Source organism: Bubalus kerabau, chromosome 15 (assembly GCF_029407905.1).
Source record: "Bubalus kerabau isolate K-KA32 ecotype Philippines breed swamp buffalo chromosome 15, PCC_UOA_SB_1v2, whole genome shotgun sequence".
Classification (NCBI taxonomy): domain Eukaryota; kingdom Metazoa; phylum Chordata; class Mammalia; order Artiodactyla; family Bovidae; genus Bubalus; species Bubalus kerabau.
The window spans coordinates 34461794-34485811 of NC_073638.1; the positions used below are offsets into that span (position 1 = coordinate 34461794).

General features: G+C 43.2%; 1 protein-coding gene across 1 annotated transcript in view; it reads left to right on the forward strand.

Annotated features, from left to right (window-relative positions):
• The first annotated feature begins 7872 nt into the window (after window positions 1-7872).
• SERGEF (secretion regulating guanine nucleotide exchange factor) overlaps window positions 7873-24018 on the forward strand; it is a 246203-nt gene continuing 230057 nt past the window's right edge. Inside the window, exons 1-5 of the mRNA XM_055548452.1 lie at window positions 7873-7974; window positions 11777-11912; window positions 13094-13249; window positions 14977-15071; window positions 20523-20583. Of these exons, the coding sequence (XP_055404427.1) occupies window positions 7915-7974; window positions 11777-11912; window positions 13094-13249; window positions 14977-15071; window positions 20523-20583 (508 nt within the window). The 5' untranslated portion in view covers window positions 7873-7914. The remainder of the gene's footprint in view (window positions 7975-11776; window positions 11913-13093; window positions 13250-14976; window positions 15072-20522; window positions 20584-24018) is intronic.

The window sequence follows — 24018 nt, forward strand, 5'->3', positions numbered from 1 at the left end:
TTAAAATACCTTGATGGTTATTATGGAGCTAATCCATATTGTTATCTGAGATCCTCTTATTTCTACAGTATCTTACTTATCATCAAATTTGGGCCAAGCTTGGTCACATTCACATGCCTCAATTTAATAGGAAACCAACTCTCTCCACTGCTAGCCTGAGCACAAGCAGAGAGAGCTTTGCATATGAAACATGCCTAGTAAAGAGCAGATAGTCTAATTTTAAGTGTAATGTCTTGTAGGGAAATAGGAGTATCTAAATCTAGAAAGGCTGATTGGGACATAATCGTTAAGAATTTGTGACTTTATTTTGTAGGCACTAGGGAGCCCCTGCCGAGTGACCATCCTCCTTGGGGATGGTCTTTTCTTTCTATGGCACTGTGTATGTTTTACACAATCTGCCTTACTCAGGAGGCCAAAGGGAACTTGGTGGGTGTGCCACTTGCAAGGCCCTGAACTCAGACATGCAGCCCCAGAGAATGTCCTCAGGTTAGCAGGAGACAGTGTTGTTAGAGGGAGAGTTCAAACTGAGACAGAGGAGAAACATACCAAGTTAAAGTTGGAAAGCAGTGCCAAGCACTTTATTTCCAAGGTATAGGCAGAAACCATAAATAGGAAGGCCAGGCGTGAGGGTATAGGGTGGGTATAGGTATAGGGTATAGGGTGGGGAAGAAAATGGTGTAAGGAATGTCAGGAAGAGCATTTTCAGACTGACACTGAAACAGTGAAGGTGGCTAGTGCTGGCTTTTATGTGGTGTCAACGGTGTACAAGGAGCAGGTCTGGTATTAACGGGTAACTCTGGAGGCCACAGGACAGGCTTTATTTCTTCAGTTTGCTCCTATTCTCCCCCCACCCACGAAAAGAAGACTTTCCTCAAGTTTCTGCTTTTGGCCCTCTTTTCTCTCTGCTTTCTGTTCATGGAGATGTCATCCGTGTCCATAACTTCAATTCTTATTCCGTATGTCTCCCATATTTGCAATTCTAACTCTTAACACCTGTCTCGAGTTTTTGCCTTTTAAATCCAACTGCCTACTAGATATTTCCATCTAATGCCCCATAAATTAGGCCAATGTTGTGTAACTTCTTGTCACACTATTTACATAGGATGAAATGGGGTTGTGCAAAATGGTAGCCCTGCCAAGAATTTTAAATTCTATAGGTCCAAAAAGGAACTCAGAATCACCTGAATATTGTGCTCCATCAGTTTCCTCTCCCAGTGATCTCATTTCTATTAATGGTGAATGAAACTGAAACTGTTAGTCACTTAGTCGTGTTTGATTCTTTGTGACACCATGGACTGCAGACCACCAGGCTTCTCTGTCCATGGGATTCTCCAGGCAAAAATACTGGAGTGGGTAGCCATTCCCTTCTCCAGGGGATCTTCCCGACCCCAGGACTGAACCTGAATCTCCTGCATTGCAGGAAGATTCTTTACTGTCTGAGCCACCAGGGAAGCCAGGGTCATATTTTCAGCCAATTTTCTGTTCTTAATCAGCTACTTTAAAAACTGTGTCCTTAATTTTTTTCACATTAATAGTCAAATTATATATCATTTAACATTTTTTTTCCAACAGATCACTAGATATTTTAATCCTTTTTAGGTCTCAAAGGAAAATTTAAAAAGTCTTAAAATTTATTTCATTTTATGTTATACAAGGAAATAGAATTAGGAAGAGTAGTTTATGGTACTTCAGATTTTTACATTACTTGTAAATTTTAATAGCTGATCAACTGTTAAATATACCTTTGATAGTACTAGATCTAAGTCAGTTAATCTGAAACCATTTGAAATACTGGTTAGGTAGTTTATAGTATTTGGTTGCAAGGAAATCTATGAAGCAAACCATGATAGATAGCAAATAAAAAATTATGCATACTGTGTCTGGTTATTTTCATACAATCTTGATTATGGTAAAGAATCATAGTTATTGAATTTTTAAATGATGGTATTTCAAATCACTATGATTAAAGCACACTAAAGTAAATGTTAAAGACACAACAATTATAATTCACATCTTCAGAATAATGGAAACATTTTATGATTGATGTCAGATTTTCTCAACTCTGAATTTGTGATGTTTGGTAAATGAGGAATCCTGAGAGTCTTAGAGTTTTCATGCATTTTAAATATATTTCTTCAAAGCCTCAAGGAATATGTTAATACTTACTCAAATATCAGAACAGATTTGAACCAAAAGTGCGGTGCATAATGGTTAATCAGTGAGTTATTACTCAGAGACACAGATGGTATTTTCCTGACTTTTTGAAGAACGAATGCTTCAAAATCTGGTTGTCAGAATGCCTACATTTCTTAATCTGCCTATTTTGTCATTTGGAGTTATACAGTGGTAATGACACACCAAAGTGTGTCCAAACTGAAAGAAAAAATCCTGGAATTACTAGAGCAACACATAATAGAGTTCATATATTAATCTCTAGGAAATGTATAAAGACACTGTTGTCTTATTTCAGTCTTGTCTTTATTTTACAATGTGATACACATTTGTGATTTGAAAGTTTGTTAGTCATTTGGATAATAAAAGGACACAAAATTTATGTTTTCAATAAGCATATATTTTTTGTCAAATGTATGTTAAAAATGGATTTAAATGTATATTAGCAATTTTATTAGTTTCAAAAACCTGTAACATCCTTATTCCTTTTAAAAAGCCTATGAATAATATGATATAAGTGAAATCAAATACACCTGGAAAACCTAGTAACCAGTTTTTGGAATTCTTGATAAAGTTTCAGTCTTGTGTTTCTCATCTGTTAAGTGGGCTAGATGTACTTTCCTGGGTTATTGTAAGAATTACATTGTGAGAGGACTCTGTAAAAATAAACTTATTAGCCATATGTAAAGAATCATTGGGGCTTCCCAGGTGGCTCAGTGGTAAAGAATCAGCCTACCAATGCAGGGGACGAGGGTTTGATCCCTGGTCCAGGAAGATCCCCAAAGAAGGAAATGGCAATTCACTCCAGTGAGAACCCCATGGACAGAGGAGCCTGGCATGCTGTACTCCTTGGGGTCACAAAAGAGTCAGACCTGACTTAGCCACTGAACAACAGCAAAGAATCATTAATCTCCTTATCAGAAATCCTTCATAGCTTCTGGATGATTTTATCTTCCTCCAGAAGGAATTAACTTTTGCTTGAGCAGGCAGTGCTTAGTCCAAGTAGGAGCTAAGTCAACTTGATGATACGTTTCAGTCTTTGAGGGCTGGTCTATTTCCAGGTCACCTCTACTCTTAGGGTGCAGCTCTTCTGGAGTCTCAGAGGAGAGCTTTGAGTATGTACCAGGGCTTCTCCTTGGGGATCCTGGACTTCTGCTCTCCTTTCCTTTACTCTTACTCCTCCCGATCACATAAAATTGCTAAAAGTACTGTTCAGTTTCTCAGCTTCTCAGCTGCTGCTTTCAGCCCGGCTCCTTTTTTTTCTTTCAGCCCAGCTTCTTAGCCTCCAAGTCACTGCTTGCTAATTAACAAATGCTTCAAGTAGAAAAGTAGTGCCAAATGAAATCTCTCAGCTTTTAGATCCTGGCCCTCCAAGTTCTGGCTGCTTTCATAGCTCTCCAATGACTTAAAACAAATTTTAAAAATATTTTCCCATCTTTCCTAATTGTTTTTGGTGAGAGAACTGGTCTGTAGCTAGCTAATCTGCATATATTCTGCATATATTCTAAATTCTGCATATATTAGCTATTTTCTGCATATATTCTGTGGAAATCTGACCTTGGAGTAAATCATTTAATTTCTTTGGGCCTCAGCTTTCTCATCTATAAAATAATGATCCCAACAATACTTATTATACCAGTAATATTGAGAGGATCAAATAAGATAATCTAAAAGAAAAAACTTCCTAACCTGTATAGTATACAGATATATTCCGCATACTCAAAAAACTTCATATTTTCCTCTTATGGGGAGACAAGGCACCTGAAAGTGTTACCATCAAATAATTCAAATCTAGCTTCAGTCAATAATTCATCAAATAATTTGTATCTAGCTTCATTGCTCAAACTCATGTCTGACTCGATGGACGTGAGTTTGAGCAAGCTTGGGGAGTTGGTGACAGACAGGGAAGCCTGGTGTGCTGCAGTCAATGGGGTCGCAAAGAGTTGGACACGACTGAGCGACTGAACTAAACTGAGCTTCATTCAAGAACTGAAACTCAACCAAGCTGCTAATGGGAAGAGCTAGTCAGTGGTATGTACATAGTTCAAATATTGATAGTAGCTTCACTGCAACACTTTCAAGAAATTGTATTAAGGGATATAACTTTATAATATAAGTTAGTTAAAGTACTGATGCGTGTATATTCAAGGGATGAAACTGAGTAACAACTGTATTCTTCCAGATCCTCTCACTATGAAAACTGACTCTAGGTTGTTCCTTCATGTGCCCCTTTGGATGAAATCTCAGGTCCCTGTCTTGAATTTTCTGCTCACTTTAAGTCCTTAGCTTCTAAGCTCTTTCTCTCATTTCAGTATTTAAAAATTCCAGTGTTATAAATTTTAAGATTAAAGTTTTTCTTCTCCTCTATAACTGAGAAAGGAAGAGATGTGCTTTGTGTTTTTATTTTCTTGTGGCTCATTCTCTACTCACAAGAATGCCTCTGGCTCCTCCAGGGTTTGGGGATGGTGATGAGGAGGAGAGGTAAGGAGTAAGAAGTTCTTTTTGGTTTGATACTATTGACTTGGTATATATGCTTTCTGTACTTGGTAAGTATTTAGTGTTGACTCATTGTGTGTGGGTGTTTTGAAAGAGCTTCCCACTTCTTATTTCTTGGAATCTCTTAATTCGGGTATATTAATGTCTCTGACTGGGATGTTGAATTCATCTCGCTCAGCCTCTATGGATCTGATAGTCAACTCTCCTGTGGGGGTCCGTTCAGCCCTCCAGAAATTCCCATGGGCTGGGTCTAACACTATACCCTGGGCAATTTGCTCACGCATGGGAAACACTCACATAGGAGACATTCAGACATTCTTTGTCTTAAAATCTCTGGACATGAAAGACCCCTCCAAAGTAACAGTATCTCTGCTCACTATCAGAGCAGTTATCTGGCCAGAAGCCATTGGATATTTCTCAGCATGAACTGGACAGCAACCTGAAGTGAAAGTCGCTTAGTTGTGTCTGACTCTTTGCAACCATATGGACTGTACAGTCCATGGAATTCTCCAGGCCAAAATACTGGAGTGGGCAGCCTTTCCCTTCTCCAGGGGATCTTCCCAACCCAGGGATCAAACCTAGGTCTCCCGCATTGCAGGGGGATTCTTTACCAGCTGAGCCACCAGGGAAGCCCAGACAGCAACCTGCCTGGGCCCAACATGGAGGGATACGTGCCAAGCTCTCAGTGGCCCTGCTGACACTTGCCTTTGCTTAGACACAAAATGGGCAGGATTCATAGTACAATGACAATATTGCACGTATCCTCTCAGAATTCTCTCTCAACCTCTTCAACCTCTTTCATAGACTTCCAGGGTATGTGAAGGTTTCTAGACACCTTCACAAGTTCTGCTTTGGTGGTTTTGTACCTCATTTTATAATGTGGGAGTAATTGGCACTTACTACCTTAGAGTCCTAGCCAAATGGAGATGAGGAGGGTCTCATTTTATACTATTACATATGCTTAAAAGGAATGGTCAGGGACTTCCCTAGTGGTCCAGTGGTTAAGAGTCTACCTGCCAATGCAGGAGACAAGGGTTTGATCCTTGGTTGGGGAAGATACCACCTGCAGCGGGGCAACTGAGCCCCGTGTGCTGCAACTACTGAAGTCCTATGCCTAGAGCCCATATTCTGCAATAAGAAAAGCCACTGCGATGAGAAGCTTGCACACTGCAATGAAGAGTAGCCCTTGCTCACCACAACTAGAGAAAGCCCGTGTGCAGCAATGAAGATCCACCACAGCCAAAAATATTAATCAATTAATTAATTTTTAAAAAAGGAACGATAGTCTGATCATATAAAAGGCCACTCTTATAAAACAGGCTTCCCTGGTGGCTCAGCTGGTAGAGAGTCTGCCTGCAATGCTGGAGACCTGGGTTCGATCCCTGGGTTGGGAAGATCCGCTGGAGAAGGGAACAGCTACCCACTCCAGTATTCTGGCCTGGAGAATTCCATGGGCTGTATGTGGTCACAAAGAACGGGACATGACTGAGTGACTTTGACTAAATCATTTAACTTATAAAACAATCAGCAAACAGTATAGTTTTTGCACATCAAGATCTCTTGAGAACAAACAGCTGCTTTGTCTCTAAGGTTTTCATTTTTATTAGCATGGTCCTCCATGTTTTCAAGATGCCACAGACTGGACAGGTAAACATGAGGTGCTGCCCTTAAGTGGTCTTAAGGCAGAAACACCAAGGAGTGGGTGGAGTGAAAGAATGGGAAGTACTATAAGAGCTCAGGGAGACACTAGCAAGGGCCTCTCAGGTATAAAGAGTGATGAGTACTAGCGGCTTGTGTCAGCAGAGGGGTCAAGAACCACTGAATATGGACTGTCTTTTTAATGTGACCCCATTTGTACCCGCAAGATAATTTGTGGCTTGGAGTCTGGGTTATGTACAAAAAGTACAAAAAAGAAAATAAAAATCACCTGTAATCCAACACCCAGCGTGTGTGTGCATGAAATTGATATAATATTTGCTTTAATGATACATCATGAATATTTTTGTTACTATTTTACAAAACTTTTTTTTTTTTAATGGCAGCCTAGTATTCAAGTGCATGGCTATACAATTTAATCAATTTGTTTTTGAACTTTAAGGACTTTAGATTCTAAGTTCTTTACTATTATATGTAACCCCATAATGAATAACTTGCAGTACAACGGTTTGTGCATAGTTCCAATTTTTTTTCTTGTGATAAATGAGAAGTGGAATTACTATTTTCAAATTCGTAGTATTCTTTGCTACATTTTCCTTCAGAAAAATTGTCCGGTAGTGTATGAAGGTGTGTCTGATAAAAGCTGTTTTATATGAAAATTTTTGCTGGATGAAAATCATTTAGTTACTATCCAAGTTATTACCTGATGATCAGAATCCAGGCAGGGGCTATGCTGGGAGCGCAGAGGGTTAGAAGGCCGCCCTGACAGGCAGGAATCAGTTGAAAACCAGCCTCCTTAGTTCAGTATCCGGGGCTGAGTTCCCGCTCGGTGCCAGGAGCTGAGGGCGTTGAGCAACGCTGTAAGACACTACATTCGCCTACTAGGAAGCACCCTTCGATCTTGCAAACTGCACACCAAAGCAGGCCCAAAGCCAGTTTGGCCTAAGACAGAGTCAGGACCCTTTCCACCTCCCTTCCCAGGCTCAATTTCTTCCCCATCAAAATGGTGATGCAATCCCCGTTCTTTCAGCCACTCCGGGCCGTCACGGGGCTCTAACCTGAGCGAGCTTTGTGAACGGTTTAGCGTAGTGCTAGCGTACAGAATTATTACTAAAAATAGAGTGCGAGGGGAGGGAAGGAGACGCCAAGCGGCCTGGCGAGACCGGAGGCAGGGGGCGGAGACGCTCTTAGCGCGCCGGGGCGGGGTGATGGGGGAGCTGCAAACCCGCTCCCGCCGGCGCCAGGTTAGCAGCTGCAAGAGGGGGCGGCCCACAGCCAGCCGCAGACCCTTCCCCGGCGTGGGCTCCGCACACCCTTCACCAATCCCGTCCCAGGCCTGTCCCGCTTCGGCAAGCCTCTCCCCTGGCGGGCCCCGCCCCACCCCCTTCCCGGCCGGTCCCGCCCCGCTCCCTCCCTGGGGGGTCCCACCCCCCTGCCCAGGAGGGCTCCGCCCCCGCCACGCCTTCTACCCTGGAGGGCCCGCCCCACCCCGTCCCCTGCCCGGGACGGCCCCGCCCCCGCCCCGCCCTCTCTCCGGGAGGGCCCGTCCCCGCGCCGGCCCCCCCGGAAGCGCCGGCTGAGAGTGCCCGCATGGAGCCAGAACCGCACTCCTCGGAGGCCGTCCCTACAGCTGCCGCGCTCTTCGCTTGGGTACGTGACTCCGCCCCCGGGCCGAGGCAGCTGGGACTGAGGGTCGCACAGACCCTGGGAAGCCCCCGGCCTGGGTGTGGGCGGCCCTGGGGCCCAGTGGTCGAGGTCCGAGAGGCGCTCCGGGTTGGAGGATCCTGGGTTGGGGTCTAGGTAGGAGAGGATCGGGAAGGAAGGGTCTTCGTGGGGTGACTTAGGGGCTTCGGATCGGAGGAGCTGCGGCGCAGAGGGAAGAACCTGCTACCCGGACACAGTGTGTGAGTCCGCGACAGACTTCAGGCCTCGATAGCCCTGGGAAAGACCGCGCGGCGGGCTCTGTGCAGAGACTACCGCCCTGTGGGGCCACCTGTGCTTCTCACCCTCCCGTTGCCAGGAGGATGGAGGCCTTTCCCCAGCTCCACCCCCGCCTGGTTGAAGCATCCTTTTGGTGTGAGGCCTGCCGTGTTGAACCGTGCACGCGGCGAGACCCTGCATAGTTGCAGATATTCGGCTGTGATTGGAACTTGCCTGCATTGGGAGTGTGGGAGACTACGCTGGTGTTGGTTTGACCAGAGCATTGAGAGACGGGGTCATCTTTATGTATCGTGGTTGGGCGAGAGGAGAGCCGGTGCACAGGAAAGCGTGGCAGGCATCCGGCCAGATGCACGGGAACAAGCAGACACAGTGTCTTGTAGTTCTTCACAGCGCATAATTGTATTGAAATGTATGACTTGTTAATAATATCAGTCTCCTCCGCTAGAATGTAGGCATCAGGAGGGTGGGTACTGTGCCTGCCTTGTATGGTGCGGGGCTCATGCCTGGCACATTGTAAGGTGCTCAGTACACATTTGTTGACTAATGGATGAATGAGTACCTGTTGTGTGCAGAACTATGTGCAGGTCTTTCGGGAAAAGCACAGGAATTAAAGACTTGCAGCTCTTGCGTTGGGGATGGTGGAGAAGGAGGTGGGAGAGGATAAGACCTTTATTGCTGTTAAAACCAGTATGTATTGACTAATTTTTTTTAAAGCTAATTATCAGCACTGGGTAGCATTTATTGAATGCGGGATTGCTTCTGACGGGCAGAATGGAGAGCCTGGCGTGGCTTGAGGTAGTCTGAATCTCTATGTGCCTTTGAGATGGCCCTTGAGCTGGGGGTGGAATTAGGGATTGGCTGTGTGCCTGGGATGGGTGTTTGTCCCAGGCCAGGGACTGGGGTTTGTGTAGACAGAGTACTGACAAGGCCTTTCAGATATGGCCTTGTCAGTACTGAAGCAAAAATACTGTTGAACCTAACCTCCTTGCTGTGCTTGGAGTCTTGATGGTGTATTCTTCCTGCTGCATTATCTGTGTGGAGGGATGTATTAGTTTGCTAAGGCTGCCATAACAAAATAACACAGATGGGGAGGCTTAAACAATGGAAATTTATTTTCTCACAGTCTGGAGGGTAGAAATCCAAGATCAAGAAATCAGCACGTTTAGTTTCGTCTGGGTCCTGTCTCTTTGGCTTAGAGATGGCCTCCTGTTTGCTGTGTCCTCATGCGGCTTTTTCTGTGGGTGGGGAGTGTTCACGTGTTTCCTCTTATAAGGATACCAGTCATATTGGATTTGGGACACATCCTTATGATCTCATGGAACCTTAGTTACCTCTTAAAAGGCCCTAAATCCAAATACAAATCACATTCTGAGGCACTGAGATTAGGGTTTCAACAGATGAATTTCAGTGGAACACAGTTTAGTTCATAACAAGGGAGTTTACCTTTATAGAGATGTGTGTGTGTGTGTGTGTGTGTGTGTGTGTGTGATGTATGGACTGTTTATAAGGATGGGAGGCAAATACAGCTGTAATAGGTTGTATTAAAATTTCCCTTTGTTTTGCTCTATCATGGGTGTAGGGCCTCTTGCTGCATCACAAAAATTTGGTGCCAAATTTGAATCCCATAATGTTGGTGTATTACTTTCTGTTCAGCAACCTGTAGCCCTGGTCATGGGGTAGCCATGGAGCTCTTACAGCTAACAGAGAAATCCTGTACACTTGTTCTCCACCTCACACTGTGCAAGTCTTTCATTTGGTCTTTCCTAGGTAGAGACTCATAGGGTCTTACGTTCATTCCCTGTAAATATGTGCCCAGCTTCTTTGGACCAGCACCATTTCAGATGCAAGGCAAACAGCAGTGAAAAGAATAAGGTTCTGCCCTCAAGGAGTTTACTTTTTAGTGGGAGATGTAGGCAGTAAACAAGTAAACATATAATGTAATGCCAGGGAGTGCCATGAAGAAAAATAAAGCAGAAAAAGGACGTAAAGGGATTGGGGTGCTATTTTAGATAGGGTCATACAGTTAGCTTCCTGCTAGGTAAGCTCTGGGCTGGTTCATCATATATGCCTTTTTTCTTTATTCTTAGAGGCAAAATAGGCTATAATGAAAGGAGCGGGGCATTTGACTTGTCTACTCAGCTGTGTGACCATGGAAAGTTATTTAACCTCTCTGAGCCTTAGTTTCTTCATCTGTGAACTGAGAGCGATAATGCCCTTTCCTCTGTTGTGAGAATTAATGCCCAGCATACAGAGAAGCAAGGACTCAGTAGTTGGTAGCTAATATTGGCCTGGGGAATTCTGGGACTTCTGGGACCTGTGTCCCTGCATGGCTTGCTTGTCCAGCAGGGAGTCCTTGCAGCCCAGGATGACTGTGGAATAGACCACACGGGACAGGAGTTTGTATGCATGTATGCATTTTTGAGTTTAAATCACTTTTCTTCATTCAGGTGTCTTACAAAATGAACACGTTTTAAAAGTTTTACTACTTAAGAACCAACCAGCAGTAGGTAGTTGGAGAAATTATAAGGATTCTCAAAATCTTAATAAGATTTTCCCTGCAGGCCCACCCATAATCCCTTATCTTCAATTTTGAATACAGGAAACTCTGAAAAGCCAATACTGACTTGACATGAGGCTGTTTACAGTCTTTGACCACTAACTGTGAGTATTCGTACCATTCACCGCAGAAATAATACTGTTTTACTTATGGAGTGCTGCTCCCAGTCCTTGCAGCCGCGTGTATGATTTATATACCACATTGCTTTTCTGAAGTCTGTAAAGTTCCAAAACTGAAATACATCTGGCTGCAAAGGTTTCAGGTTAGGGATTCTGGACCTTTATCATATACTAATGATGACACACGTATTGCCCACCAAGGGGAAATATGTTTCCTTAGAGGAATCTCACGGCGTGAGTCTTACAGTCCCAAAACAGTGTACTTGGAAAGGTCCTTAGAGATCGTTGCCAGCCTCTTTCACTGTGCGTATGAAATAACAGTGATGCGCTCTGCTTGCGGGCACAAAATCCGCAGCTAACTTTGATTCCAGAAGCTCATTGCCAGTTTCCCCAGTGAGGCTGTGGGGAGAAGGGATAAGAACTAGTACTACTACATTCTTCCCCGCCCACTTTGTTCCTATTTTTCCTGATTATATCTTACTTTAGCTATCCTAGATAATTAGCTTTTATCAGAAGGAACTCCTACGCTGTCTGCCCGAAGCAACACGCAACACATATAGGCTGGGATGTTGGAAGGGGAAGCTGAGGAGTATCCCAGGATGAGCTGTGGATGCTGATGGCTCCTCCCACATGAAAATTGAGGTGTTCTGGGGCCTCTGTCCAAGTGTAGGTATTGTATAACAACTTTGTAAGAAGGAGCCTATGGCGTCTTATCTGCCATAGGCTCAGAGAGGAGTGTCAGGGTGAGAAAGGTGGGGACTGGTAGATTCAAATCGACCAGTTGAGGTTATTGAGGTTCCCATACTTTTTCATGATTGGCTTGTTTTATCCCTAGGGTGCAAATAGCTATGGGCAACTTGGCCTTGGCCACAAGGAAGATGTGCTTTCTCCCCAGCAACTGAGTGACTTCTGTAAATCTGGTTGTATCAAGAGGATCACAGGAGGAGGGGGCCACTCTGCTGTTGTCACAGGTAACTTCCTTCCAGAACAGCCTCTCACTTTCTTATTTGGACATTTCCCCCTAGGGTGTTATGTTACCGTCTTTCAGCCCTTTGTATTTTGCAGAGGACAGCATTTTTGTGATGGAATCAGGCTACCATCAGAGAATCCTAGGTTGTCAGAGCCAAAAGGATTTCAGAGATCAAGACCACCCCTTTTTTCCCCTCCCTCCCCTCCCCACAGGAGGCTCAGAGAGGAAAACTGCTTCAAGTTACATGACAAATAGTGGCCAAGTTGCAATATATATTATACTTTATGCTGTATATTGATATTTAACTTTCACCTATGAATTAGATGTCTTTGCAGTTAAGTTGAATATTCCCTGAGAGCAAGAACTTTGGATTTTCCTTAATCTTCTCTCACAGCAGCTGGAGTAGCACTTAGTAAGGATTATAAGTGCTATAATATTGCCAAAGACGGCATGTTCCATCCTGATTAAGAACTTGAGCTCTGGAATCAAACCTCCTGGGTTTAAATCCTGGTTCTTTTAATTACTTGCTGTGTGGCCTTGGGCAAATTACTTAATTTCTCTGTACCACAGTTGCTTCTCTGTTACATGAGGATAATGATGCTGGATGAGAATTCATAAGTTAACAGGACTGCATTATGACTTTCATGGGTACTGACACTTTGGCCTCCCTCTATAAAGAAATATTTAAAATTATACTTACAGTGGCACTGATATAAAGATTAATATAATCCAGGCTAGATTTAGTATTATATATTTTTATTACATATATTTTTTATTTAAAAAATTTAAATTAAAACATTTTTGTGGGCCTCTATGAGTATTGTGCACCCTGGCACTATGCATAAATGATAAATTGGCTCCACACACAAGGCCCTTAGAAGAGTACTTGGCACATTTTATATTCCAAATAGATATTGGCTTTTATTGTTACAGTAGATGCTCAATTTGGTGATTGATTGGCCACTGCTGTAGAACTTGGAGTTTCCATTTAGATATTAGGTTGTAACCCCTTGGCCCTGTGCCATTAGGTCTAGAGCATATTAACATGCATGGCTTATTAAGTTGGGTGGGAAAAAAGTCATTGGGTTCATGACTCCAGATAATTTATGAAATCCTTTTGCTCACTTTGGCGGTTGTAATTTCCCCTGCACATACTACCACCAAAACCTTTGTATTTTGCAGATGAAGGAAGCCTTTTTGTGTGTGGCCTGAACAAAGATGGGCAGCTGGGGCTGGGTCACACAGAGGAGGTCCTGTATTTTACCCCCTGCAAATCGCTCCTTGGCTGTGCCATCCAGCAGGTGGCCTGTGGCTGGGACTTTACTATTATACTTACAGGTGAGTGCTGCTGCTGCTAAGTCACAGGTGAGTGCACTTCTAGGTAAATCTGTGTAACTGCCAAGGCTTTTGGGGAGCAGAGCATGATGCTGAGGGCCCTGATTCAATGAAACCCACTTTGTATTTAAAAACACACACAAGGGACTTCCCTAGTAGTGCAGTAGCTAAGACTCCATGCTCCCAATGCAGGGGGTCTGGGTTTAATCCCTGGTCAGGGAACTAGATCCCGTGTGCTGCAAGTAAGAGTTCACATGACACAGCTAAAGATCCCACGTGCCACAGCTAAGATCCGGTACAGCCAAATAAATATTAACACACACACACACACACACACACAAATATTCTTTCTAGTTGTCAAGGCAAGTTGTGGGGTGCATTTTGCAAGGAGAATTTTAACAGTAAAGGAGGTTGGGCTGGAAAATCTGGAGGGTAATTATTAGAATCTAAACAGTTGCTAGTGGTAAAGAACCTGCCTGCCAGTGCAGAGTTGCAAGAGAGCTGAGTTAGATCCCTGGGTTGGGAAGATCCTCTGGAGGAGGAAATGGCAACCTACTCCAGTATTCTTGCCTGGAGAATTACATGGGCAGAGGAGCCTGGCATGCTACAGTCCATGGGGCCACAAAGAGTCAGACATGACTGAGCGACTGAGCACATACAAATGATAGCTATCGTTTATGAAATACTTAGAGTGTGGGCGTGGGTCAGAGCTGTAGGGAGTCAGTAGATACCACTGTTTCTTGCTATTCGGGACCACTTGTGAGACAGACTCAGAACGTTCAGGCAGGTGGAGAACAAACGATTAGCTTTTTACTGGTACAAGGTAAGTTGGAGGATGGGGCTGACTGTCACACCAAGAGGTTCTGCTGACACTCCTCTAATCCAAGCCTGCCCCCTAAACTTTAACAGGGGAGACCCTACTGTGTGTCAGCCCAGTGTGCCTGAGAGGAAGGTGCTGAGCCATACATGTCCTGTTTCTTCTCTCAAATTCACCAAGTGGCTAGGTTATCCCTCCTTCTTCAGAAAGCAGTGCAAATGGAGAAGGGCAGGGAAAAGACCTGAAGTATATTAAAGTAGGGGCTTCCCTGGTAGCTCATCTGGTAAAGAATCCACCTGCAATGCAGGAGACCCCGGTTCGATTCCTGGGTCAGGAAGATCCTGGGGAAGCAATAGGCTATCCACTCCAGTATTCTTGGGCTTCCTTGGTGGCTCAGGTAGTAAAGAATCCACCTGCAGTGCTGGAGACTTGGGTTCGATTCCTGGGTTGGGAAGATCCCCTGGAGGAGGGCTTGGCAACCCACTCCAGTATTCCAGCCTGGAGAATCCTCACAGACAGAGGAGCCTGGTGGGCTATAGTCCATGGGGTTGCAAAGAGTTGGACACAACTGAGCGACTAAGCACAGCACATATTAAAATAATGGAAACTCTGTTCCATGGAAATGTGAAAAGTGGGAAAGAAGTATCCTGCATCTCAACACGAGGCACACAGCTAAGCGTTCTTCATGATTAACCTGTCATTAATCAGGTGTGGAGTGGGCAGTCTGTGTGAAATGCTCAGCCCAGTGCCCAGTCTTTTTATTCCTAGGGAAACAGAGCAGGAACTATGGATTAAATGGGCTGAAGCACTGGTGCCTCTCATTCCTTTTGCTGTTCTCATCCTGCAGAATTTACCCATTGGACTTAGATATCTTACTTCTTAGATCTGCAATTCAAGTATTTGTATTTTGCAGAAAATGGTCAAGTTCTGTCATGTGGATCCAACTCCTTTGGCCAGCTGGGAGTTCCTCATGGGCCTCGAAGATGTGTGATCCCCCAGGCCATCGAGGTAAGGACGGCACTTGGTATTGAGCTTGCCTGTGTCCTGTTAAAGGGTCTCCAGGTATCACAGTTATCCCCCCACCAGACTGAAAGGCTGGCTGGGTACCTGAAAACTCATGGGGTAGTTAGAATGTATGTTGGAAACCTTAGGTTCTCCTGGGAAAATTAGGTTGGAGGGGTGGATGCTGTGAGTGAAAAGCCTCTGCTAGCTCTCATACATGTTGTAATTTTTTGTGAAGTAAAAGAATGAAACTAATATATCTTATAATGACATTAATGACATCTTAAAATTCTAAAAGTTATAATAGTGGAAACTGTGTTAGAAACAGGTCCGATTGGAAGTGACTTCCCTAAGGACACTAAATGAGGCAGATGGCATAGGTCAGTGCTGCCCAGTGGAAATGTAACGTGAGCCACATATTTAGCTTAAAATTTTCTAGGAGCTCCATTTAAAAAATGTGTTTTAGGACTTCCCTAGTGGTCCAGTGATTAAGACTCCATGCCTCCAATGCAGAGGGGTGGAGGAGGGGGCAGGTTCAATCCCTGGTTGGGGAATTAAGCTCTCACATGCTGCGTTGTGTGGCCAAAAAGTAAAAATAAAAATGTAAATAAATAATGTATGTTTCAGTGGTTTTTAGTATATTCACAGAGATGTGCAGCCATCACCATCATCTACTTTTAGACCATTTTTATTATCACAAAAGAAACTGCATGCTCAATAGGCGTCAACTCTCATTTTCACCTCTTAACAGGCCCTTGTTGTTGTTGCTCTCGTTGTTCAGTTGCTCAGTTGTGTCTGACTCTTTGCGACCCCATGAACTGCAGCATGCCAGGCTTCTCTCCCTCTTTCACTATCTCCCTGAGTTTGCTCAAACTCATGTCCATTGAGACAGTGATGCCATCCAACCATCTTATCCTCTGTCACCCCCTTTTCCTCTTGCCCTCAATTTTTTCCAGCATCAAAGTCTTTTCCAATGAGTTGGCTCTTCAGATCAGGTGGCCAAAGTCTTGGAGCTTCAGCCTCAGTCCTTCCAGCAAATATTCAGGGTTGATTTCCTTTAGGATTGACTGGTTTGATCTCCTTGCTGCCCAAGGGACTCTCAGGAGTCTTTGCCAGCATCACAGTTTGAAAGCACCAATTCTTATGGGCATTTCATATAAATGGAATCATATAATATGTAGCCTTTTGTGTGTGGTTTCTTTCATTGCATATGATTTTTTTAAGTTTCATCCATGTCATGGTATGACATGGTAAAATTAATTTTAATAACTTTTAAACTAGTCTCATGTATCCAAATTATGATTATTTCATTTTATGTATCATCAATGTAAAACTTTATTAATGAGACATTTTATATTCTTTAACTTACATGAAGACTTTTTTTGTGGTGTAGATTTTCTTTAGAGTATATCTCGGTTCAGTATAGTCACTTTTTAAGTGTTCAACAGCCACATGTAGTTAGAGGCTACTGTATTGGATGGCACAGGTATTAGATAGGACTCCTGGTTTTAGTTCAGAGCTCTTTTCATTGCATTGTACTTAAAATGTACACATTTTTCTGAAGATATGAAAGCAAATTTTTAGAGAAATTATATTGAAATCTAAAATGAGTTTCACCTAAGCTGCTCCATTCATACCTAGTTTTCTTAAACTGTGACGAAGAATGGGATCTGTTTTCACTGGATAGAGAGCTTGGGTCTGCGCCTATCACATGAATTCTAATTGGCTGGTATTGGGGGAATATTATTTGGGGTCATGGTTTCCATGGTGTTTTAGTCCCTTTGGGCTATTCTAACAAAAATATCATACAGTGGGTGGCTTAAACAGCAAACATTTATTTTTCACAGCTCTGGAGGCTGAGAAGTCCAAAATCAAGGCACCAGCAGATTTGGTATTTGATGAGGGCTCACTTTCTGGTCCATAGACAGCCATGTTTTTGCTGTGTCCTTAAATGTGAGAAAGGGAAAAGCACTGTCTTTTATAAGGGCATTAATTTCATTCATAAGGGCTCTGCTCTCATGACCTAATCACCTTCCAAAGGCCTCACCTCCCAGTACTATCATGTTGGGGATTAGGTCTCAACATATGACTTTTCAACGAACACAGACACTCAGTCTGTATAGCATATGGTATACATGGAATTCTAGACTGTGTAGTCCCTGTTGTAAGGAGTGTTACAGCTTCTAGTAATAGTTGCAAATAGATGAGTTTTTAAGAACCTATGTAAAAGTTGTCACATGATGAAAGAAGATAGAGGAACAAAGGTTAAAATATGTTAGATGACAAAATAAGAAGGTAAAAACATTTTGACATGTGTATCTTATAGAACAATGGGAGAAATGTGCTAAAGTGAAGTGTAAGAGAAATTCATTCATTTATTTAATAGCAACTGTTGTGTGAAGATGCTGTATTTAGGCAGGAGAGACGAAGGTGAGTAAGACCAAATCCTAACATTCAAATACCTTGTAGTTTAGTAGTACCTGTGATATAGAAACACCTAGATGCATTACCATGTTAGAACTATGATAGATGCTTGTGGAGCCTCCAAAAGGGAGTGTTGAATTCTTTCTAGGGGAAGGTAGGGTGAGAACAGACCTATGCTGAATCTTGAAAGTTGAGTAGAAGTTGACCTGGCTTGGGATACGAGGATGTGCAGAGTAGATACAAAAGAAGCAAGCAAACAGAAGGATAAAACAGGCTTAAAACAGGAATTTTAGAGATGCTGCAAGCAACTTAGTATGATTGTAATATAAGAAAGTGGTAGAAGTGCCAATGGGGAGCAGGCTGGTAGTATCTGACAAATGGTAAGAACAGTGAGTTAGAGAGGGGCCACATGGGGAAGTGTGGGGGCATGGAGTGAAGGAAGATTCCTCAGCAAGAAAGCTCTTGCTAATAACCCACATGAGAGATGATCCTGCCCCAAGCTAAAGCAGCAGCAGTGAGGTGGAGAGGAAGGATTGGAGATAAGTTGTTTTGAAGAGATTGAATCCATAAGTAAAGCCCTTTATTTACCTTTGAAAAGAAAAAAAATTAAAATAAAAAAATTTAAAGTTAGTGTTTTTAAATTGTGTGAACAGTAAGATTGGATCTTCCCTGAAGCTAATGTGATTGTGGGCTGAATTAATAGAAGTATAGTCTACAGAAGAAGGGAGGCCAGAGCTCTGTCCTTCTTTGCACTGGTCACACTACATCAGCAATGTTGTATCCTGGTGTGGGTTTGGTTCTTCAGCTCTGGGCACTGAGGTGAATAAGACTCAGACCCTGCCTTTGAAGACTAAAGTTTAGAAAGACACTGTTGTTGTTCAGTCACCAAGTTGTGTCCGACTCTGTGATTCCATGGACTGTGGCATGCCAGGCCTCCTTTAGAAAGACACTGTGGACCTCAATAAGCAAATATGGTAAAGCCCCACAGGGGCTGTGATTGTGCATATACAGTCCCTTAAAAGAGAGCAACTGAGTAACCAGAGCGTAGAGGAGAGAAAACAAGAGAGGGAGGGAATTTGAAACTCGATGATAGCTGATGGAATTGGGGATGTTTGGCCTAAAGAAAAGATATGTATCTGTTATGTATAGCTGTGTAATAAACATCCCCTGAAATTTTATTAGCTTACAACAGCAAGCATTTATTGTCTCACAGTTTGGAGGGTGAAGAATCTAGGAACAGCTTAGCTGGTCTCATGAGGCTGCAGTCAAGATGTCAGGCATGCTGGAGGTCTGCTAGAGGCTTGACTGGGCTGGTGGTTCCTCCTTCCACTTTCTCATGGGCAGGAGACTAGCTCCTTGCCATATGGCCCTTTCTGTAGGACTGTTCAGATGTGATATGGCTTCCCCCAAAAGTGATGAAACAGTGGCTGACTTTATTTTTCTGGGCTCCAAAATCACTGCAGATGGTGGTTGCAGCCATGAAATTAAAAGACGCTTACTCCTTGCAAGGAAAGTTATGACCAACCTAGATAGCATATTCAAAAGCAGAGACATTACTTTGCCAACAAAGGTCCATCTAGTCAAGGCTATGGTTTTTCCAGTGGTCATGTATGGATGTGAGAGTTGGACTGTGAAGAAGGCTGAGCGCCGAAGAATTGATGCTTTTGAACTGTGGTGTTGGAGAAGACTCTTGAGAGTCCCTTGGACTGCAAGGAGATCCAGCCAGTCCATCCTAAAGATCAGTCCTGGGTATTCATTGGAAGGACTGATGTTGAAGCTGAAACTCCAATACTTTGGCCACCTGATGTGAAGAGCTGACTCATTTGAAAAGACCCTGATGCTGGGAAAGATTGAGAGCAGGAGGAGAAGGGGATAACAGAGGATGAGATGGTTGGATGGTATCACCGACTCAATGGACATGGGTTTGGGTGGACTCCAAGAATTGGTGATGGACAGGGAGGCCTGGTATGCTGTGGTTCATGGGGTTGCAAAGAGTCGGACACGACTGAGCAACTGAACTGAACTGAAAAGTGATGAGAGAGAAAGAAAACTTCACCGCCTTTGGTCAAGCAAGAGGCTTCAATGCCTTTTATTGTCTAGTCTCTGAGTCACTCAACACTTCCTTATCCCATTCACTAGAAGCAAGTCACTAAGACCAGCCTACAGTGAAAGTGAGGGAAATTAAGCTGCCTATCTTGAAGGGAGGAGTCTAAAATTTGAGGACCTGTTTTTAAATTTTATTTTTTGGAGTATAATGGCTTTGCAATGTTGTGTTAGTTTTCCTTTGTACAACAAAATGAATCAGCTCTATGTATACATATATCCCCTCCGTCTTGAGCCTCCCACACCCACCCCCGGAGGACCTATTTTTAAAGCCACTGCAAGATGTCTTAGAGAGGACGTGACAACTGACTTCAAATGTTTGGAAAGCCTTGTCAGAAGCAATAGCCAGTTAGCTTTGGTTCCACCTAGGGAAACAGATGGAACCGTGCAAACGTGGGCAGGCACCTGGGGAGGTGGTGAGCCCGTGTTACAGGAAGAAGGTATTTGGGCAGGGGTTAGATGACCCTTGGTGGGGTGTTGTCAAAGGGTTTCAAGCATTGAGTGCGGATTGGCCTAGATCAGAGATCAGTAAACTAGACCCCTTGGTAAATAAAGATTTATTGGAACATAACCACACCTATTCATATATTTATGGATGTTTTTATGTTACAATGGCAGAGTATAGTGGTGTGACAGAGTCTAAAATTTTCATTATCTAGCCCTTTATGGAAAACTTTTGCCAACCCTGGACTGGATGACCTTGCAGATGCCTCCTAGCCCTGAGTGGCATTGTGATATGGTATTTGAAAAATATTTTGCCTTTTAGGGATACATATAGAGGCATTTGTGAATGGAAGTGTTGGGAATTGGGAGCGCCACACTAATGAGACACATAATGAGGACCATGCTGCATTGTATTTGGGCATAAATTACATAACACTTTGTAGATGGATAGTTCTGAGATCGCCATCCTTTTCTTTGTTTTGACAGCTCCTGAGAGAGAAGGTTGTTAGTATTGCTGCTGGACTGAGGCATGCTTTAGCTGCAACAGGTGATCATTTTGCTATTCTTTTCTTAATGGGCATGTAATAAGGAGACATGGAGCTTTGGAAGAAATAAACTTTAAGGAGTAATTCAGAGTGTCTGCTGTGCTCTAGTCTGATTAAAAGGAGGGGACCTAAGCAGAAGTCATGTGGGAAAGCCTTCAGTAAGTAGGGAGGAAGGAAATGAGGTGGTCTAGCTTTTCATTGTGTTCTAGGCTTGGTGCTAGGTTCCCTTGGTTTAATTGTTTGGTGTTGTTCAGTCACTAAGTCGTATCTGACTTTTTTGAGACCCCATGGACCGAAGCCCTGCCAGGCTCCTCTGTCCATGGGTTTGCCCAGGCAAGAATTCTGGAGTGGGAGCCATTTCTGGAGCCATTTCCTTCTCCAGGGGATCTTCCCGACCTAGGGATGGAACCTGTATCTCTTGCGTCTCCTGCATTGGCAGGCAGATTCTTTACTGCTAAGCCACCAGGGAAGTTCCCTTGGTTTAATTAGTAGCTCATTAATCTTCATGGCCATGCAGTAATGTGAGTTAAGTGTTTTTAAAATTGAGGTATAGTTGATTTATAATATTATATAAGTGTTAGGTATGCAACATAGTGATTCACAGTTTTTAAAGATTACATTCATGGTCGTTAGAAAATATTGACCATGTTCCTTGTACAAATATCCTTATTGCTTATTTTATTTTATACATAATTGTGTGTTTGTCTTACATATGAAGAAACTGACGTCTAGAGAGCTAAAGAGCTTGTCTGAGGTTACACAGGGAGTTGGGGAATAAAAGGTGAGCTGGGATCAGAGTCTAGGCTGGATTCCAAGACCCATATTCTTTGTCATGAGCTGCATTGCTTTTCTAGTGGATTTTAATGTTTATTAATTTAAAAGCTTCAAGTGAGCTTGTCTCCTGTGCTGTAAGAGGGTGATGGGTGTAGGGCTGACAGAGTGTGTGAGGTCAGAGGTGGAAAGTGGAAGAGGCATGACCCTTTTTTCTCTCTCTTGCTCATTTTTCTGCTTTCTACTCCACTCCTCTGGGCTGCAGGACAGCCTGAACGGGCTCTGGCAGCCGAGGCCCAAGCATTGGTGAGTCCAGTCTTGGAACCAGGAGAGGAGTAGAGGTGATTAAGAGTCTGGTGCTACATGGTGGTCACCTGAGGCTTAGGGTCGATTATAGTTTTTTGAAAAATTAAGGTTTTTATTTTGATGACTTACAGATTCACATGCAGTTGTAAGAAGTGAGATCTTTGCCCAGTTTCTCCCAGTGATAAGATCTTGTGAAACTATAGTGTAATAGCTTAACCGGGGTGTCTTGACACAGTCAAGATACAGAACAGTACCTTCACAAGGATCCCCCTTATTGCTCTTTTATAGCTTTACCCACTTTCTACCTACCCTCACCCCCTTCTTAGCTCTTCTGTTCCCCCATAATAATGTCATTGTAAGAATGTTATAAAATGGTATCATACAGTATATAGCCATTTGGGGTTAGCATTTTTGCTCAGCTTATGATTCCATGGAGATTCATCCAAGCTGGGAGTATCAATAATTTGTTCCTTGTTATTGCTAAGTAGTATTCCATGAAAAAGTGAAAGTGAAGTTGCTCAGTCGTGTTCGACTCTTTGTGACCCCATGGACTGTACTGTACCTGCCAGGCTCCTCCATCCATGGGATTTTCCAGGCAAGATTGCTAGAGTGGTTTGCCATTTCCTTCTCCAGGGGATCTTCCCAATCCATGGATTGAACCCGGGTCTCCTGCATTGCAGGCAGACTCTACTGTCTGAGCCACAAGGGGGCTTCAGTATTCCATAGTATAGCTGTATTAGTTATACTCTGTTAGTTAAACTCTATTAGCTTGCTAGGGTGGCCATAACAAAATATCACAGAGTGGGTGGCTTAAACAGCAGGAGTTTATTAATGTTTTCTCACAGTTAAGGAGGCTGAAGTCCAAGATGAAGATGAGGGTTGGTTTCTAGTGACATTTCTCCCCCCTGGCTTGCGGATGCTAACTTCTTGTTCTCTCCTCACATGGTTTTTCCTCTATACACGCATGTGGAAAGAGACAGAGACCTCTGGTGAATCTTTCTCTTTTTAAAAGGACACCAATTCTTTCAGAAGCCTCACTCTTAGGGCCCATTTAACTTTGATCACGTCCTATAGGCCCTATCTCCAAATACAGTTACATTGGAGTTTAGGATTGCTGCTGCTGCTGCTGCTGCTGAGTCACTTCAGTCGTGTCCGACTCTGTGCGAGCCCATAGACGGCAGCCCACCAGGCTCCCCCGTCCCTGGGATTCTCCAGGCAAGAACACTGGAGTGGGTTGCCATCTCCTTCTCCAATGCATGAAAGTGAAAAGTGAAAGTGAAGTTGCTCAGTCGTGTCCGACTCTTAGCGACCCCATGGACTGCAGCCTCCCAGGCTCCTCCGTCCATGGGATTTTCCAGGCAAGAGTACTGGAGTGGGGTGCCATTGCCTTCTCCGGAGTTTAGGACTTCAGTATACGAATTTACGGGGGATACAATTCAGTCTATAACAACCACAGTTTGTTTAACCAGTCACCCATTGAAGCACATTTGGCTGTTTCCGGTTTTTAGCTATTAAGAATAAAGCTATAAACATTTGTGGACAAGTCTTTATGTGAACATAAATTTTCATTTCTCTGGGATAAATGCCCAGGAGTGTGATGACTGAGTTGTATGGTAGTGATTATACTTTTATAAGCCGATTCCCTTAGAAATTAGCAGGGCCAGCCAGAGAATTGCCTGTCATCGGTTTCCTTGCCCCTTGCCTACCAAGATTCTGTGACCGCTAGTCTCATGAGTACATTTTTGTCAAGTTACAAAGAAACACAGTTATGTGTTTAATTTTAAGTCCTCTTCTTCCCCCACTTTTTTCAGTAAATATTTCTACCTGCATCTCAAAAAATAAGGACTTTTTCTGAAAACATTACCACCCCCCCAAAAAAATACCACCATCGTATCTGCAAAAAATTATCAGTAATTCTGTAATTTCATTAAGCATGCAATCAGTATTTAAATTTCCCTGATTGTTTCAAAAATACTTTTTATGGTTTTATTTGAATCAGGATCCAAATTAGATCTATCATTGCACTTAGTTAATATGTATTTCATGTCTCTCTTTCTCTTCTAAAATTTATTTATTCCTTTTTGAAAATATTTGTTTATTTATTTTGGTTGTGCCAGGCCTCAGCTGTGGCATGCAGGATCTTCAATGAGGATCTTTAGTTGTAGCATGTGGGATCTAGTTCCCTGACTGGGGATCAAACCCGGGCCCCCTGCATTGGGAGCATGGTGTCTTAGCCATTGAACTACCAGGGAAGCCCCTATTCCTTTTAGTTTTTTACTGTGATAAAATACACATAACATAGTTTTATCATCTTAATCATTTTTAAGTGTACGATTGAGTGGGATTAAGTACGTTCACAT